This window comes from Abrus precatorius, unplaced genomic scaffold, assembly GCF_003935025.1.
Source record: "Abrus precatorius isolate BTA unplaced genomic scaffold, Abrus_2018 Scaffold7, whole genome shotgun sequence".
Taxonomy (NCBI): Eukaryota; Viridiplantae; Streptophyta; class Magnoliopsida; order Fabales; family Fabaceae; genus Abrus; species Abrus precatorius.
In genome coordinates, this window is record NW_020874417.1 from 4,737,128 (window position 1) to 4,754,222 (window position 17,095).

General features: G+C 32.0%; 2 protein-coding genes across 2 annotated transcripts; both read left to right on the top strand.

Annotated features, from left to right (window-relative positions):
• Window positions 1–2,233: 2,233 nt before the first annotated feature.
• LOC113872638 (serine/threonine protein phosphatase 2A 57 kDa regulatory subunit B' beta isoform-like) lies at window positions 2,234–9,732 on the top strand. Its single transcript, XM_027510341.1, has 2 exons — window positions 2,234–3,901; window positions 9,023–9,732. Exons 1-2 carry the CDS (start codon window positions 2,744–2,746, stop codon window positions 9,344–9,346), a joined length of 1,482 nt encoding a protein of 493 aa, XP_027366142.1. The 5' UTR covers window positions 2,234–2,743; the 3' UTR covers window positions 9,347–9,732.
• A 4,496-nt stretch (window positions 9,733–14,228) lies between these two features.
• On the top strand, window positions 14,229–16,165 carry LOC113870845 (transcription factor MYB27). Its single transcript, XM_027507353.1, has 4 exons — window positions 14,229–14,410; window positions 14,790–14,919; window positions 15,065–15,165; window positions 15,816–16,165. The coding sequence occupies exons 1-4, from the start codon at window positions 14,296–14,298 to the stop codon at window positions 16,163–16,165; spliced, it is 696 nt and encodes a 231-aa protein (XP_027363154.1). The 5' UTR covers window positions 14,229–14,295.
• Window positions 16,166–17,095: the final 930 nt, after the last annotated feature.

The following is a 17,095-nucleotide window of genomic DNA, read 5'->3' on the forward strand; positions in this document are numbered from 1 at the left end:
TTGTGTTTGTGTGAACACATAAAATATTGTTTACATTTGTTTGTCTTTAATATTAAAATTTTGTTAACCTCAGAGAATAAGTAATTAATAATAATAAAATTTTATTAGAAAAAATATTTATTGTATTTTTATAATTTTAATACAATTATGTATTTTTTTTATTAAAATTTTTTATTTGTAAATCCTTAAATTCAATTCTAAGGATGAAATTAATAAAATCCTTAATATTATTATGTAACTTACAATTTTTAGAACTTAAAATTTAGAAATATTGAGTATATAAATTCAGGATTGGTTTACTATTTAATAATTTTGTCGGCCAGCTAACTGAAATGCATCTTAATAACTTGTTACATTTTCATATGTTATTTTTTTGAAAAATAAATATTTGTATTTATATGTTTATTCACAAAACTTGTATGATAAATAAAAATATTACTTCGATGGAGCTAGTTAAAAATATGTCTTTTTTATATATTTTATTTTAGAGTTGTGAATTTATGCAATGGGTTTGATCTCTCACATTTTAATTTAAATTTTTTAAATTTTGAATATTATTCCTTTTAAATAATTCTTATAATATTTGTGACACCATAGAAAATCAAGCTTTCATTCTGCTTTTAAGCTTTTGACCCACTAAATTCCGACCACAACAAAATTGAAAAATAAGTTAAAAGAAAAACCATGTTTGACATAGTAAGTGATACCATAAACATTACACTGTCATGTTGAAGGTTGAAAATGAGGCTTGGTAAAAGAAGTTTATCAAGTGGTGTTGACTGAAAATTGTTATCATGAACAGTCCTTATCAGATTTTGGTCTTTAATTAGACTTTGATTGTTGCCAATAGAAGGCAATAATTAATAAAATTACAATTATTTTGAGCATATCAATTTTAAATAATAATATAATGTTAGATGAAACAGATTTTTGCTGTACATGTCAATTTTAAGTTTAAACCCAATATTATAAGGTTATAAAAAAGCCCAATACTATAAACTTAAAAATCTGAATTTTTTAACCAATAAATATTAATAATAATCACTTTTATGAATTTACATTATTAAAATTTTATAGAATGTATTGCATAAATATACTGTACAAGTCAAGTGCATGCACTAACAATAATAATACAAATTCTTTTAAAATATAATTAAGTGTATAATAAAAAAACATCATGAATGATAAATTATAAAAATGCAAAATAATTTTTATTGATTTATTCCTAAACCATTATCACATAAACTCTCCTCTTCTAATCACACCCCCTCGTTTGAATAACTTCAAATTCACACTTCTCATATTTAAACAGATGTGAATTGTTAATAACATGTAATTTGGGACTTATTATTTATGTTTTTATGGAATAAACTATTATATATGCAATTAAAGGTTAATAACTCAAAGAAAAAAAGATATTTATATGGAATAAATTTATAATCCTACTTCAAATACTGGAAGTGTTGACAATTAAAAGCCTAAGTTTTAGTATGCATTTTTTTTTTCTTACAAGGATCTATTTTATGATATTAAAAAACACGTAATAAAAATTTATATATATGATTGCTAAAGATAAACAAATAGAAATAATGATCAATCATCCATCTAGGTACGTGGAAGGAGCTCTATGAACCCTGTGAGCATATTATTACATTCATTAATTATCTGTGCTTTACAGAAATGTTAAATGGATGAAAGCTTGTTGGCACACCAGGTTGGAATTTATGAGGAATAATATTATATTTAATCAACGGTGACCTGTGTCATGCATTATTGCATATGATACTGTTTTGTGCATGATATATATCAATGCACAAATTTGAAATGAATATTAGTCATCGTCCTATTTAAAACATTATTAACTGTCATAGGGTTCCTATGCTTTTTGTTTCAGCCTTTTACCATTAATTAACCACATGAATTTACGTAGCAACGGAACATGTGGCAGTTAACCACAAAGAGTACTGTATACGATATTAACATGCCATGTGGCGAACTGAGAATCCCTAATTCATCACTTGTAAGCCACGTATATACCCCGGACCAACTCCAACTACACTATTGTGGTTTCCAATCATCTCAGTGGCTTAACCCATTTTCTTTCTTTATCCAATGCAAACTGAACCATTTGAAAAAGAGATAACACAAAAAGAATAAATCAAATTTATTAGCATTTAATCTAACCAACCAACCAAATTATGAATATGAAGTGTAAAGCACTCGAAAAAGTAGAAAACCAAACCAGTTCAAATGAAAAAAGAAACTAAAAAATGACTGTTTCTAATAGCGATTATGGTAATCTATAATCACTCGCTTTCCAAACGCACCTCTCTCTAATAGTCTAATCCCATCCCTTAATTATCGTTCCCCCTCTCTCTCTTTCTCTGTGTGTAACTCAGCTTTTCGTTCGCCGGAACACTTCTCCGACCGATCAAAATTCCGGCATTCATTCCGGTGATTCCACTCCAACATGATTCTTCACTCTGATCCATAGCTCTCTCAATCACTCTCTCTCACCATTCTCCTTCTTCTTCTCTTTTCGCGTTTTCAGATCCGAATCCCGATGCAAAAATCGGGGGAAGAACAACTACCCGTTCATGGATTAGCGACAGCTCGATGAAAAGTTTTTTCTCATGCGGCTCACGAAACTGCTCGTTTTCCTCTTCCACTACCTCGCTTCCTCCACCTCATACATCTGAATCCAATTCTAGGGTTAGGGTTTGCGCCGAGCGATTCCGTCAAAATGTTCAAGAAAATCATGAAGGGCGGAAAGAAGCCCTCCAAGTCTGACTCTGCCGACCCTCCGCCGGCGGCGTACGCCGGAAACAACCGCAATTCGTCGGCGGCAGGTTCTGCCAATGTCGTCGTTAACCACGCCTCACGCGGTGGAGCCGGGGCCTCGGTGGCGAATTCCGCTGCCGCGATGCCCCCGCCGGTCGGCGCCATGGAACCGTTGCCGCTGTTCCGCGACGTGCCGGTTTCCGAGCGGCAGAACATGTTTCTCCGGAAGTTCCAAATGTGCTGCTACGCTCTGGATTTCTCCGACACGCTGAAGAACGTTAGGGAGAAAGAGATCAAGCGGCAAGCGCTGATGGACCTCGTGGACTTCATCCAATCTGGTTCCGGCAAGATATCGGAGAATTGTCAGGAAGAGATGATTCGAATGATATCCGTCAACATTTTCCGGTGCTTGCCGCCTGCGTCGCACGAGAACACAGGGCAAGAGCCCGCAGATCCTGAAGAAGAGGAGCCGTGCTTGGATCCCGCATGGCCTCATTTGCAGCTGGTATATGAGCTTCTCCTCAGATACGTTGTGTCGTCTGATACTGATACCAAGGTTGCAAAACGGTATATTGATCACTCCTTTGTGCTCAAGTTGCTTGATTTGTTTGACACTGAGGACCCTCGAGAGCGTGAGTATTTGAAAACCATACTGCATCGTATATATGGCAAGTTCATGGTTCATAGGCCCTTCATTAGAAAGGCTATTAACAACATTTTTTACCGGTTTATATACGAGACTGAGAGGCACAGTGGTATTGGGGAGCTTCTAGAGATTCTTGGGAGTATCATTAATGGGTTTGCTCTACCCATGAAAGAGGAGCATAAGTTGTTTCTTGTAAGGGCGTTGCTACCACTGCATAAACCTAAGTCTGTTGCTGTGTACCACCAGCAATTGTCTTACTGCATCACTCAGTTCGTGGAGAAGGATTTCAAGCTAGCGGATACGGTTATCAGGGGGTTGTTGAAGTATTGGCCTCTCACCAATTGCCAGAAGGAAGTTCTCTTCCTTGGAGAACTGGAGGAAGTGCTGGAGGCCACGCAGGCTGCGGAATTTCAACGCTGCATGGTTCCCCTTTTCCGACAGATTTCCCGCTGCCTCAATAGCTCTCACTTTCAGGTTTGTGGAAAAATATATATTTTTTATAGTGGTGTTGGTTATAACTAGGGATTATGACTAGCATTCTTCCGTTTCTTATTTCTGGTTTTAAATTTATAATGTTGTTTGTTGAAATGCTACCTTCTATGCTATGGTACATTGTATATCCAATCTTGGTCTATTTTTTAACTTGCCATCCTTCTAGTTGAATGCGGCTGTTTATTTATGGTATATATCAACTGAGGGATAATTTAAGTTTCAGCTGCCTAATTAATGAACTTTAATTGCATTGTTCCTTTTTTGTCTTTTCCTTTTATAGCTCCATACTCTATCATGCTTGAATCCTTCTTTCTGGGGTACAGTTGTAGTATTTATTGTTTGGTTGCTTTTTTTGCCATGCATCTAGTACTGATTTACTGTTAGATGGGGAAAAATGGAAAGCTTTAATATTAGAAAAATGTTAATATAAAACCTTAAGACTGATTTTAAGCATCCAAAAGTAGTACGATTTTATGGGAAAAGCAATTTTTTCATTAAAATTACAAAGTGTAATAATTAATTTATTTTCCTACAAAAGCTTACTAGTATTGGATGCTTAAAATCAGCCTAGGACTGATGATAACAAAACCATCCTTATCGTCATTAACTATTAATGTGAGAAGATGGTTTATGTTCCTATCTGACTTAATTGGTTTCTGGCCTTTCACACAGAAATGCAAACATAAATACATCCATGCATATGCTTTTTGCATGTAGAGGGATTTTGAATTCATTATTGTTCTTTGTCTGCTTTGGAGCTGAGTACTGAAATGGCAAAGTTAACCAAAATAAAAATCAACTGGTGGCTCCTAGTTACTTATTAATTATGAAATTGTATGTGTGATTTATATTTTTAAATAGTAAAAAAAAGAAAAACTGGCATAAAATAAAGATCATATGGGTAACAGCTTATGTTTGGGGTTGTAATATTAATTTTCTATTTAATAACAGTAATAGGAGAGATTGTGATTTTCCCTACAAAGTATTTAAGAATGTCCAAATTTTTATTATTATTATTACCATTATTTATTTATGTCATGGCATGCATATGATGATATTTTAAGAGCTGCAACATAGTTGGAACGAAATCTTGAGATTGCTGCTGTGGAGAATATGGTTTTTAGGGTCAACTTTTTCTAGTCCCCTTGCTTTATTTTGGTCAAATGTCCCCTTCTTGATGTAAGAAACCAAGCATATTCCCCTCTGATTTAACAAGATTGATTGCAATGTGCCACCTTGCAACAAAATTCAGGGTTATGTTAGATGGAGTGGGAGATGTGTGCAAGTCACATGACCTACATGCTGGTAATAAAAACAAGTTTGAGAGGGCATAAGAGTTGTAATAAACTTGTTTTCTAGAAGCCTTCCTCAGATTCCTTAGTACATCATGGTTATGGTGGACCTTTGGTTTTTTCTCAATAGAAGAGAGATGGGTATTTCAACTAGACACAGCATGTTCTCATAGGCTGCCTGCATCATTTCATCTAGCATCTTTCTTCATTAAAACCAAGAAAGAAAATTGCTCTTTTATGAGGATACCCAAACAAGTAAACATGTGCCTTCCAATTTTCAGAAATGCCATGTGTTTTGATCTTGCTTTTAATATATTAGAATCAAATGATTGTTGATATGGCACATTATGTTCATAGAGATTAGAGAGCCAATATTATTTCATTTTGCCAGCTTCCTTTTCAATTTTTATTGTTCAATTGGTGGTTGCATGGTCATTTTCCTCAACCTGCCTTGATATCAGAGTTTATTTATGCATCTTTACTGGGTTGCACAGAAAGTGTCTCAGGTCCAGTTTAAGATTTCTACTTAATCATGTGTGTGGCTGAATTTCTCTTAACCTTAGCCTTGAACAATTCTCTTCAGAGAGAAAATTCATTGATATCAATTATGATGCTTGTCTCTGTATCGATTCTTTTCATAGAGAATTCTTTTTTAACCTCATATTTTAATTTGTGGGCATCTTATATTAAGTTATGATGAAATCTTATGACCACTACAGTATTAAATTCTAATAGGAATTTGTTTCTGACTTTTTGTTTCCTTCTCTGGAATTGAACTTAGTCTCTGGTGGTTGTTGCTTAGTCTTGACTCTTGAGTGTAGTGCATATTTCTGAAAGATGGAACCCAGTTTCTTGCACTTTTCTGACTGTTGAAACCCCCTGTTTGAGCCTGCTTTGTGGAATCTACCTGAGCAAAGAAAATGACTGTTTCTAAGACTGACAATCTTGCAGGGCACTGTCATAACAAAAATGTTCCTGATGCTTTTATATCAAAGAGGGAAAGAAATATAGCACCACGTTAATAACAAAAGCTATAAGGCAATGAAACATACTGGAGAACCAATGATTTATATTGCAGGGAGTTGAACTTGAAACCCATCTGGAACTTCTTGAGTTTGACAATAGAACTTCAAGCTCAGGAAGAAATGAAAATTTAAAACTTGGAGCAAAACAATTTAAAATCTGGTTCCTACAGAAATTATTTGGAGTTTTTTAATTTCAGCTGTGGAACATTTTTGACATGCAGAAAAATGTCATACCGGATAATTTATTATTGTTTGTAGCTTGTTAGTCATGTCACTTATATGCAACTGCCAAAATGGAAAACTTAACCTTCATTTGCATGCTGGGGTCAACCACCTTCAATAGCCAGAGAGCAGCACCCGCATGAGTGAAAATTGTTTCTATAGTTTTATTTGTATCCACAGTATAAATATATTAAATATTTATACTCTTTGTACCCCTGAACAAGTATTGCTTGCTCTTCTCCTGGTTGGATGATGGGTGGCACATTGCAAATGGTCCTCAATTCAGCACAAATTAAGTGTCAATACTCTATTTGTTTGGTTGTTAAATCATGAGGGTGTTGCAGCTGTTTCAATAAATCGAGGAGCAAAGAGCAATGCTTGTTTCTATCTTATTGCTTTCTAGTAACATTATGGTGAAAGTGAAACTATTTTCTATTGATTTCTGATAAGCCTTTGCATCCCTTTCAAATTCCTAACTGTTGGCAAAAAGCTCCTTTCATCCAAAACTGCCCCAAATTTTCAAAATTTCAATTTTGCAGTCTGCCAAGCCCCAGCTCATCTAATCCCATGTTTTTCTTACTTTCACTTTAGTGAATGGAAGTTTAAGCAGATTAATAACAGGGGTGGGGCTTATTTGCTATTGTTGGGTTCAAGAGTGTGGTTTACATTTTATTCCCTTTTTTATGCTACACTCCACTCCCATGATAGATGCTTATTTCACACTGCCTCAACCCTCTGTCTTAAGAAATTACCCTCAAATGAGGAATTGATGTGTTACCTTGTAGTCCATTTGAATGTGGATGGGCTTATTAGGGACAATTTTTATCTCTGACTCTCAGCATCATTTACAGCTTGTTTTGAACCCTTAGTATTGACTTTGGTACCTTAGAAGATGAATTGAAGATTTTGGGCAAAGCTCCAAAACTACTGGTTGGGTGTTTAAAACATTTTGTTCTCTAAAGGCTTAAATCGATCATAAGGTGTTTGAAATTAGTTATTGGAGATCAAAAGTTGGAGAAAGACTAAGATTGATCTTTAGGAGGTTCATTTATAGTTGCTCACAATGCTATGAGGTTTTGTTAATAATTAATTGGACTAATTGTGCATTTCATCTCTCATAGGAGAAAAGTATGTGTAAGGGTGTGGTGTGTGTGGGGTAGGAGGGGATAATTTATCTTTCAATAGATTAAGCAAGGTTGATAAACTTAAGAGTTTGAGTAAACTAGCGGAGTGCTTGTTAAAAAAATCAAAATAATAAAGCAAAACATAACAATGTTAAAAACACACAAATACAGGTAAGTTTGGAGGTCGAACCTGTTTATTTTTTTTGCAAAAATTTGCTGCTGCAGGAAGCTCTATGTTCACACAAACCAGTTGAAGCTTGAAGGTTCTGATCGCAGTTTGCAGAACGTCACCGTTGCTGCTGGTTGAGGTTCTACTTGCAGTTTGCTTTGTTCACAAAATTTGCTGCTGCAGGAAGCTCTATGTTTGCACAAACCAATTGAAGCTTGGAGGTTCTGCTTGCAGTTTGCGGAGCGTCAGTGCTGCCGTTGCTCAAAGTTCTGCTCATTGTGCAACGCTGCCAGCGCTGAAGGAGATGGGAACTGTTTGTTTGTTGCAATGGAGGGTTGGACTCGAGGGAGCTGTGGGTTGTTTCAATCTGCACGCTAAAAGGGTAATCCTAACAACAGGGTTCAAACGCTGCGTTTCAGCAAAATATGGCCCTTTACACTTACTTGGAAATTCAGTAGTTAGAGTCACGAGTTCAGCCAAAAACGAGTTTAGTGTCCATCCAACTCGTTTTTGCTTCCCGAGGTCGTAAACTCGTATGATATTATGTGTTAACACACGATGTTAACAACCATGCGACTGAGTGTAGGTCACCATAAAATTATTTAGGTTTTTATAATTTTATTCATAATGTCTGCCATAATGCATTGATTCATTCTTTAGCTTGAAACAATTGTTCTATTCCCTTAGTCAGTTGTAGAATCAGTTGGATGTTTTCACATGCAAGAGCTTATTGCTCTTTAAGAGCTGTTGATGCAGAATTTTCTGTTGAAAATATTCTGGAAGTTTGCTCTAATACCATACTAAAGCTTGTGCAAACTTTTTTTAGCTCGCATGGTTGGCTGAACATTTATTCTTCCAAGACCTTATAAACGAAGAAAATGAAAGCATAAAGCAAAAATTCAAAATCCTGAGCCAAAAAGAGAAGCTCGTCAACTGATCAAAACTCAATCATCTATCTACATGTCCAGCAAGCACACGAACCCCTCTTAAATACCCTTTAGTTGAGCACCAAAATAAGTCTAAGAATATGATCTTTATAAATAATGTAGGATTCAAGACTTCTGCAGCTTCTTTATTATTATTATTATTATTATTATTATTATTGTTATATCTGAATGCCTTTTTGTGATTTACCTGTGGCAAATTTACAAGGTTGAGAATCTTGAGCAGTCAGAACTAGGAACTGAACTTTGTCCAAATGTAGCTGTTTTTATTTTTCACGATTTAAAACTTTTGTCAAAAGTCTTTTCTTATGCACACTTGTTATGCAGGTTGCAGAGCGAGCCCTCTTTTTGTGGAATAATGAGCATATTGTGAGTTTAATTGCCCAAAACAGGACTGTGATATTGCCGATAATATTTGAAGCGTTTGAGAAAAATATCTCTAGTCATTGGAACCAGGCAGTTCACGGACTGACTGTGAATGTTCGCAAAATGTTCGTGGAAATGGATGCAGAATTGTTTGAAGAGTGTCAGAGGCAGCATGCTGAGAAATTGGCTAAAGCCAAAGAAGAGGCAGAGCAGCGAGAACTTAAATGGAAGAGATTGGCGGATGCCGCAGCACAGAATGGGGTGGAGGATATGGTCACAACTTAGCCTAGTAGTTTTCTGCCACAACTGGAAGTGTGAATTAAATAGGTGAAGGATGATGAATGTGCTCCTCTTCTCCATTTTGGTGCCATTATTTATTGGTTTCTTTCCAGCCTAATTTTTTCTCTCTCTTCTATCTTCTTATTATATCAGTTGGATAATTAGCAATTTGAAGAAAGCAGTGATTAATGTAACTTATTGGAAATTGTTAGTTATATCTTTCAGATTAAGAATGTTTTGTGAAATACTTTCTTGTATTTTTCCCCTTTTACAAAGAGAAATACGGAAGATTTCTTTTCTTTTTTCCCTTTGGTTCCTTCTTAAGCAAATTCGCCCCTTTTTTTGTACTGGATTCGGACATCATGATTGAAGGCATTGTGCAGTTAAACCTTCAAAACCAGTTCATTTATAATGGGACTGGGCTATATTTCATCTGAGGAAATTGACTGTTTAATAAGGAAATTGTCATCAACTGGTATCCGAGTAAGAAAAAGTGGGAATTGAACGATAATATTTTCTTTTAGTTGTTAATGTAATCAGCACTCTCTATGAATTAGTTCAGCATATGTTTACAAGATACGAATGCTGGACAATGCCTTTTTTGCTTTTCACTTTATCTGGGTATTATGTTTCTGGAAACACAACCTTGCTTCTTGCATAACGTGTAAGATTGACCAGATTTAGACCATTGTCAGCTTCAATTGAAGGAAGTTGGTAATAAAGAAGAAAATACATTTTCCGTTCAAGATCTTTGGTGTGAATTGCTTTCACTCAAACCAACTAACCAGTGCACCTCGATGCATTTCCCTTGAGCTCCTGAAACATAACAAAAACTTCACAGCTCAGCATAGTTAATATATAATCACGCGTACACATAAAATTCTCCTTTAATATGTCTTTTATATAATATTATCTCCAGTCTTATTTAATATTTAATTCATTAAGATTAATAAAAAGTTGTTACGTGTAATAAATTTACACTCTATTCTAAAACTCACATGATATTGTTCTCTAATTAAAATTTGACTTTTATTTTATTAATATGTGTCAACTTTTTATGTCGATGTGCTGAATTTTAATGTTAATTAAAGAACAACATCAACAATATCTATGTTTCTGTAATTAACTTTTGTTATTCAGAATATTAAATGATTAAATTTGTGTTATATATATTTTATTAATACACATTTTATAATAGATAATGATATAAAAAAATTTAACAATTAATTTATTTAAAATAAAAATATTGTTGATTATTTTTTATAAATAGGAGGAGGTATTATATAATGTACACAAACATAATCAATCCTCCATAAGCATGCAGATCTCTGGGCTTAAGGCCGAGTTGGGTTGTTATTGCTGGTCCATGGTGACCACTGGGCCGGAGGATAGATAATTAGATATATCACTGTACAAGAGATTGTATTTGCACCATTTTTTTTTTTTATATTTGTACTACTCTTTTTATTTTGGAAATTTAATTTTTAAAATGATATTAATTATATTTTAAAAATTAAAATATACTTAAAATTTTTTAGAATTTTTTTTAAAATAATTTAAAAACATATTAAATTCAAAATAATTTTTTAAAAAAAGGGGCGGTTCACAACTATCAAAATCAAATGATGCAAAAAGTAGTGTTTCGTCATATAGATTTGAAGCACTTATGCCTTAATAGACATCATGACATTGTGTCTAACACAGAAATGTTATTACTTAAGGAATCTATGTGGTGCTTGCCATTGTCTAAAAAGATCTTGACGAATGAAACTGTGATCTCATAGGAAGCACTTATTTGCTGCTTTTTTTTTCCTTTAACTGTAATTCCAATTAGAGACTTTAATGCAACCAGCATTTGCAAAATTTTATCAGTTTGACGATTGAGGAAGTCAACTAAATCAGAACATGTATTTTGAAACCAAGAAAAAAAATTAAAATTTTTATATATGATTATTTTCAGACTGAATTAACTTTTTACAAATTTTATATTTGTTTGTTTTAGTTATTGCAGGAAAGTTCACACTTGAAAGTGGCTATGGACACCGAAAGTTCTAACCACTTAAGCACTAACTTGTTCTTCATCATATTTTATATATTTTAGGGGTATTTAAGTATTCATTCATACTATTTTAAATTGCTAGACCAATAAAAAAAAATGAAAACTGAATACATTGCTAACTGAAAAAACTAAAAATTAAATAAATTGAATTTTAGTATGTAATTACTTTAATGTTTAATTTTTATGTTCAAAATCAAACCAAATTCAATAGCAAATATACTAAAGTTATATAAATCTTCAAATTCATCCTTACATAAATATTAACTTAAAATAAATTTTATTTAAATATGTTTATATTTAAAATTTTAAAATCATTTTAACTTATGATTTATGATTTAGAATAAGTTGTAACTTATGTAAGATTTTTATTGCAATATTTTGCACATTTATTATGTATTTGTCTAATTTTAACATAAATATTGTCTCTTTATTAAAAACAATTAATCATTAAAAAACTATATATTGAAATTTTATTTGTACTCTAACTGATAAAATTTAAATTATTTATTAATTCACAAATTAAAATATTTAAGTTCAAGAACATCATGTTATCTTTAACTTTAGACAAAAAAAAAAGAGTATTATCTTTTAAAAATAATAAAAAATTTAACTTAAATTAAAAAAATATAATTTAGATTAGTTGATTTTTATATTATTATCAAACTAGTCTATACCAAACTATATGTTTAACGTTACATGTTAAGAAATAATAATTTTTTATTAAAAATTATAATATTTAATATTATCAATAAATTAATTTTATAATATTTTATTATTTTTAGTAAAATTATTTTATATATAAATTTTAATTTTGTGTACTTAAACCCATGTAAAAAAATGAAAAATCAATGCCGCAATCAAACACCCCTAAGGTAATTAAGGATCCAGTTTCTACAAAAAAAAAAAAAAAAAAAAAAGGGTAAAAGGGACATAATTTGAACCATAGTCCATTTTCAAAACTCCAACTGGTCATGTCATTCTAAATGGGAAGACCACTATGATCTGTTGGATAAAAGAAAAGCAATTCAAGGGAATGTAAAATACCTGCAGCACTTATGCCAGAATTCCTTGTTCAAATTTATAAGTTGCAGGACTGCATTTTCTTTTAGGGTTATGCTGTTTATACAATTTATTTACAATATTTTTATCATTCTTTTTCCTTTTAATTTTTAATCACATTATTTATCTTATGTTACATTTCTCTTTTTATTTCTTTCTTAATTAGTGAGTTTCTACTTTCTTCTGCACGGTATAGAAGTTATTGAATTAAAAATTTTCAATCAAAACGTTAAAGATATATTATATAATTAGTTAAAAAATTTATTAAATTTAAAATTATAATTTTTTTCATTATTAATAATAAATATTTTATTATATCAAACAAGGTTAAAACAAAGAGATAATTTTAAAAAATTATGGATAATTCAAATTTGAATTAAATTAAAAAAAAAACTCAACATAAGGAAAATTTATGTGGTGTAATAAAAAAAATTTAATAATTCTTTCTCAAAATGTTATTGGTCAAAGATAATTTTTAAAAATACTCTTAAGAATAAAGGCTCATAATATATATAAGTAAATTGTTAAGAGAGAGAGAGAGAATGATTAGGAATAATTTCATTTTTCTGCATTCATGCTAACTGGATAAGAAGATTCCATATCATGGGTGCAGTTTGCTTGTACAGGGTATTAGAAAAACATTGAATAGTCTTCATTGTTGCTCTGATCACCTGAGGAGTGTAAGCCAAGGATAAATGTCTTTCAGAGGAGCAACGCTCTCACTTTATGATTGTTTTGTGTTCAATTCCTTCTGTAATCATTTGCTTCCTTAAAAAGTTCTAAGATTTCAGTACTAGTTTAATAGATAGTTTATCTTGTTCAAGCTTCTTCAAGTAGGATAAGTTGGATGTGTTCCTTATTGTTCTGTTTAATTAGTTATACGAAATAAATAGCAAAGTTGGACAATTAGGTCAAAAAGGATTGATACTAAATCACAAGAAAAAAAAAGTAGGAGAACAGAAAGGCTTGGTATGTCACTTAATATTTTTAGTCTATCTTCTAAGAATATTTTCCTTCCATTACAATCATGTTTATATATATATATATATATGATTATTTGTCTTTAATTTAATTTTTATATAAGAATTGAAAAAACTGTTTAGTAAAAGTGGTAAAGGAATAAATATTATAAGGGTATCCAAAATTTACTTGAGATCAATAAGAGTCCACTTTTTGCTCATGAGCAAAATTGAACCTTCAAACCCGTTTAATTTACCTGGAGAAAAGCTAGAAAGATATTAATGGATTTACCCAATGTTGGTTTCCTCCACACCATACAAATCCCTATCCCTTATCTTTTAATCTTCAAACGTGTAATTAATATAATGAATGATTAAATCCATTATTTTCTTTTCTTTTCATGTTTTATTTTTTTTTATATATTAAACATCCATATCTTGTTTCAAACACTAAGCAAGGACAAAAAAAATATCATATCCATGACCATAATCAATATATCTGACCAGCTGTTGTTGCTGAAGTAGAAGCTAGTTATGGACCATGTCTATACAAATGGCCAGAATTGCTGATGCCAAGAATAGTGCTCATAGAAATGCATCTAATGTTAGAGGAATGAATGACCTAATTATATAGTATAGTTTGATACATTGCATAATTTAATTGTTAAGCTAATAGTTGGTGGAGTTCCCACACACATTCAGCAATATTATCCACTCTTATGCCCTGTGAGATTTTCTGCCTATCCTCTCTTTTTCGCATTTCCAACTTCAATTTTATGATTAGTCAGATGTCAAATTGTCATCTCCAGCACTTTGTATGTGTGTATATATATTTGTGTGGCATTGAGAGTATAGTGGCATATAAATATCAAGAAGCCATGCAAGGAGAAGATTTGCGTAAAGGGACTTGGCTCCAAGAGGAAGATGAACAATTAACCAGCTTTGTGACCCGTCTTGGGGAACGAAGGTGGGACTCCCTTGCCAAAGTAGCTGGTATGTATGAAGAATTATGTTTATTATGACATAGAATGAATAAGGAATGGAATGCCCAATTTGATGTTGATGATGAATATTGTGCTAAAATATCTCATGTTAACTAAGAATATAATCAAAATATCTTTTATAATTAAGAAGGTGTGTTTGGTTTTTCTTTCGAAAATTTTAAATGCACGTCACTTTAACGCTATTTAGAGTAACTTTTGCATAAAAAAAACGGGAATATAATTACAATTATCGTTGTTCCAAGCATGCATTTAGACAATCTTTCTTCACTGAGTTAATTTTTGAAAGTGAATTAGATTGAGTTCGTTTATAATATTTTGTGTGCATGCATAGTGAAAAGTGGTAAAACTTGATTATTTTTTTTGTGTAGGCCTTAGGAGAAGTGGTAAAAGTTGCAGGTTAAGGTGGATGAATTATCTTCGTCCAAATCTCAAGCATGGCCATTTTAGTGATGAAGAAGAGCAGCTTATTTTTCAGCTTCAACAGCAATGGGGTAACAAGTGAGATTCTTCTCTTGCTTGAGGGTCAAAAAATAAGTGTAGTATGTTTAACAATGCCACACTTACTAGTTTAGCAACTAATTGGTAGTGTTGCTCCATAACCTAAACTTGCCAATTTTGTAATTTTCTAGTACAATGAATGTAGGTGGTCCAAGATTGCTCGTAGACTCCCGGGAAGAACTGACAATGAAATCAAGAATTACTGGAGGACTCATTTAAAAAAAAGACCACGAGTTCAACAAGAAGGTACAGATGAATATGTACTGTGCTATTATTTATATAAATGTTTACTTATTTATAGATATTATTTAGGTTTAAATATGTTCTTTTTTTTTACATTTTAATGATTTTTTTTTATTTTAGTTCTTTTAAATAAATTTTGTTTGTTTTATAGTCTCTACATTTTTATAAATTATTACTTTTAATCTATTTTATTGGCATGCTCTAACCAAAAGTTGACACTTAACACTAAATTAATAGAAAGAATTAAAAATAAAAATTTATAAAAAATATTGTTTGAAAAAACTAAAATAAAAATTGTTAAAATATGAAGATAAACATATTTAAACCTATTATTTATTGTAGAACATTGTAGCACTAATTTGTTTTTTAGTTAAAAAATTAATTCTTACACTTTTCAATATAAAATACACATTCGAATAAAAAATTATATAGTGCAAATTATTTCATACATGCATTTCAGTTATATTTAATGGTTTAAAATAAATTTAATAAAAATTAATTTTACTAAAATTTAATCTAAATCGACACATGATTTTATCTATGTGGTCGTCGCTGCCTAATGGAAAAATGCTTGGCCACTTGGATATTTTTGTTGCACTTGTGAAATGATTGTACTCGTTATTCAAATTCACTTACACTAGTTTGATTCTCAGGAGAGTGCAAGTATAAATCAGAAAATGCAGCACAAGATTTCAACCAGAAAAGCATTGATTTGGCTTCCAAGGATTACAACCATGAAATTTTTTGCCTTCAAGAAAGTGAGTGGGAGACTAACGATAGCTCCACAGACACATTTCCTTTATCAGATTGGGAATTGAGAAGCTCACCCTATGAAACTAGGATATTAGATTGGATGGCAAAATTGCAAGATGGATATGGTGAGAAAGAATTAGAACAAGATTGTAATAGCATAGTTACGTTCAACTATAATAATAATCCTCAAGAATTTGTAGAGGGCTGTGATACATGGAATTATTCAGGTTCCTTGTGGGATATGAACTAACGTGAGATTGTTTCTTCATATTGTAAATGTTAATAATTTTGTGAATTAATTTGTAGACTTGCTTTATTCCCCGTGAGTAGAGATTTTCCATTCTGAATTAATATATCAGTGGCTTAGAATGGTCTAGCCATATAAAATTTGAGAAACTTACACACACATATATAAAGCAGAGAGCATTAAAAAAAAAACACAGGAACTTCGTGACAAGTTCAAGTAATATCTCACTTGAAGTTTATGTGATGTTGAAGCCAAGAAGAATAATTCCATGGGCATTGACCTAATGGAATTGGTCGACATCAGTGTTAAAACAAAATTATGTCAATGAAGTGGTGATAGCATTGTTGTCAGCTTTCTGAACATGAAGACCATATATTGATTCATGTAATCCACTAGCACTATGCACAGATTTTTCAAGCCCACGAAGGATAGAGCACATCGATTCCGTGACCCAAAATATCAAACCTACAAATTCAATTGAAAGGTGTTAACTTTGTTGGAGATTTAGATGCTAGACAAGAGTTAATGGAGTTTCTGATGTGGCCAACGCCGATGATGATGGAAAAGCACAACTCTGAGACACAAAGAAAACGCACCGGGTCAACCAATTCAGCTGAATGATTTCCATTTTATAAAGTTAATTTGAAAGTGCGATTTAGAAATTAAAATACAGAACAATAAGTATTAATTAAAAACAAGTGCTGAAATTATCATAAATATTCACTGAATAAGAAAAAGCAGTTTTTTCTAGTTTTTTTATGAGCTCTCTTTTATTTATTTTTTGTTCCGTTTTGTAATGTGCATTGAATTGAATGAGTCTCAGAACTATCCTAGGCACAACTTAAATCTAAAATTAAAATACCACGATTGTTCTTTCCATTTTTATTGGGACATTTTTGTTTTAATAATCAGGAAGATATGGAAAAAGCGTAT

Coding starts and splice junctions, on each gene's coding strand:
- LOC113872638 (XM_027510341.1), top strand. CDS start 2,744: ATGTTCAAGAAAATCATGAAGGGCGGAAAGAAGCCCTCCAAGTCTGAC. Junction 3,902..9,022: donor TCAATAGCTCTCACTTTCAG/GTTTGTGGAAAA, acceptor CTTGTTATGCAG/GTTGCAGAGCGAGCCCTCTT.
- LOC113870845 (XM_027507353.1), top strand. CDS start 14,296: ATGCAAGGAGAAGATTTGCGTAAAGGGACTTGGCTCCAAGAGGAAGAT. Junction 14,920..15,064: donor CAACAGCAATGGGGTAACAA/GTGAGATTCTTC, acceptor CAATGAATGTAG/GTGGTCCAAGATTGCTCGTA. Junction 15,166..15,815: donor ACCACGAGTTCAACAAGAAG/GTACAGATGAAT, acceptor TTTGATTCTCAG/GAGAGTGCAAGTATAAATCA.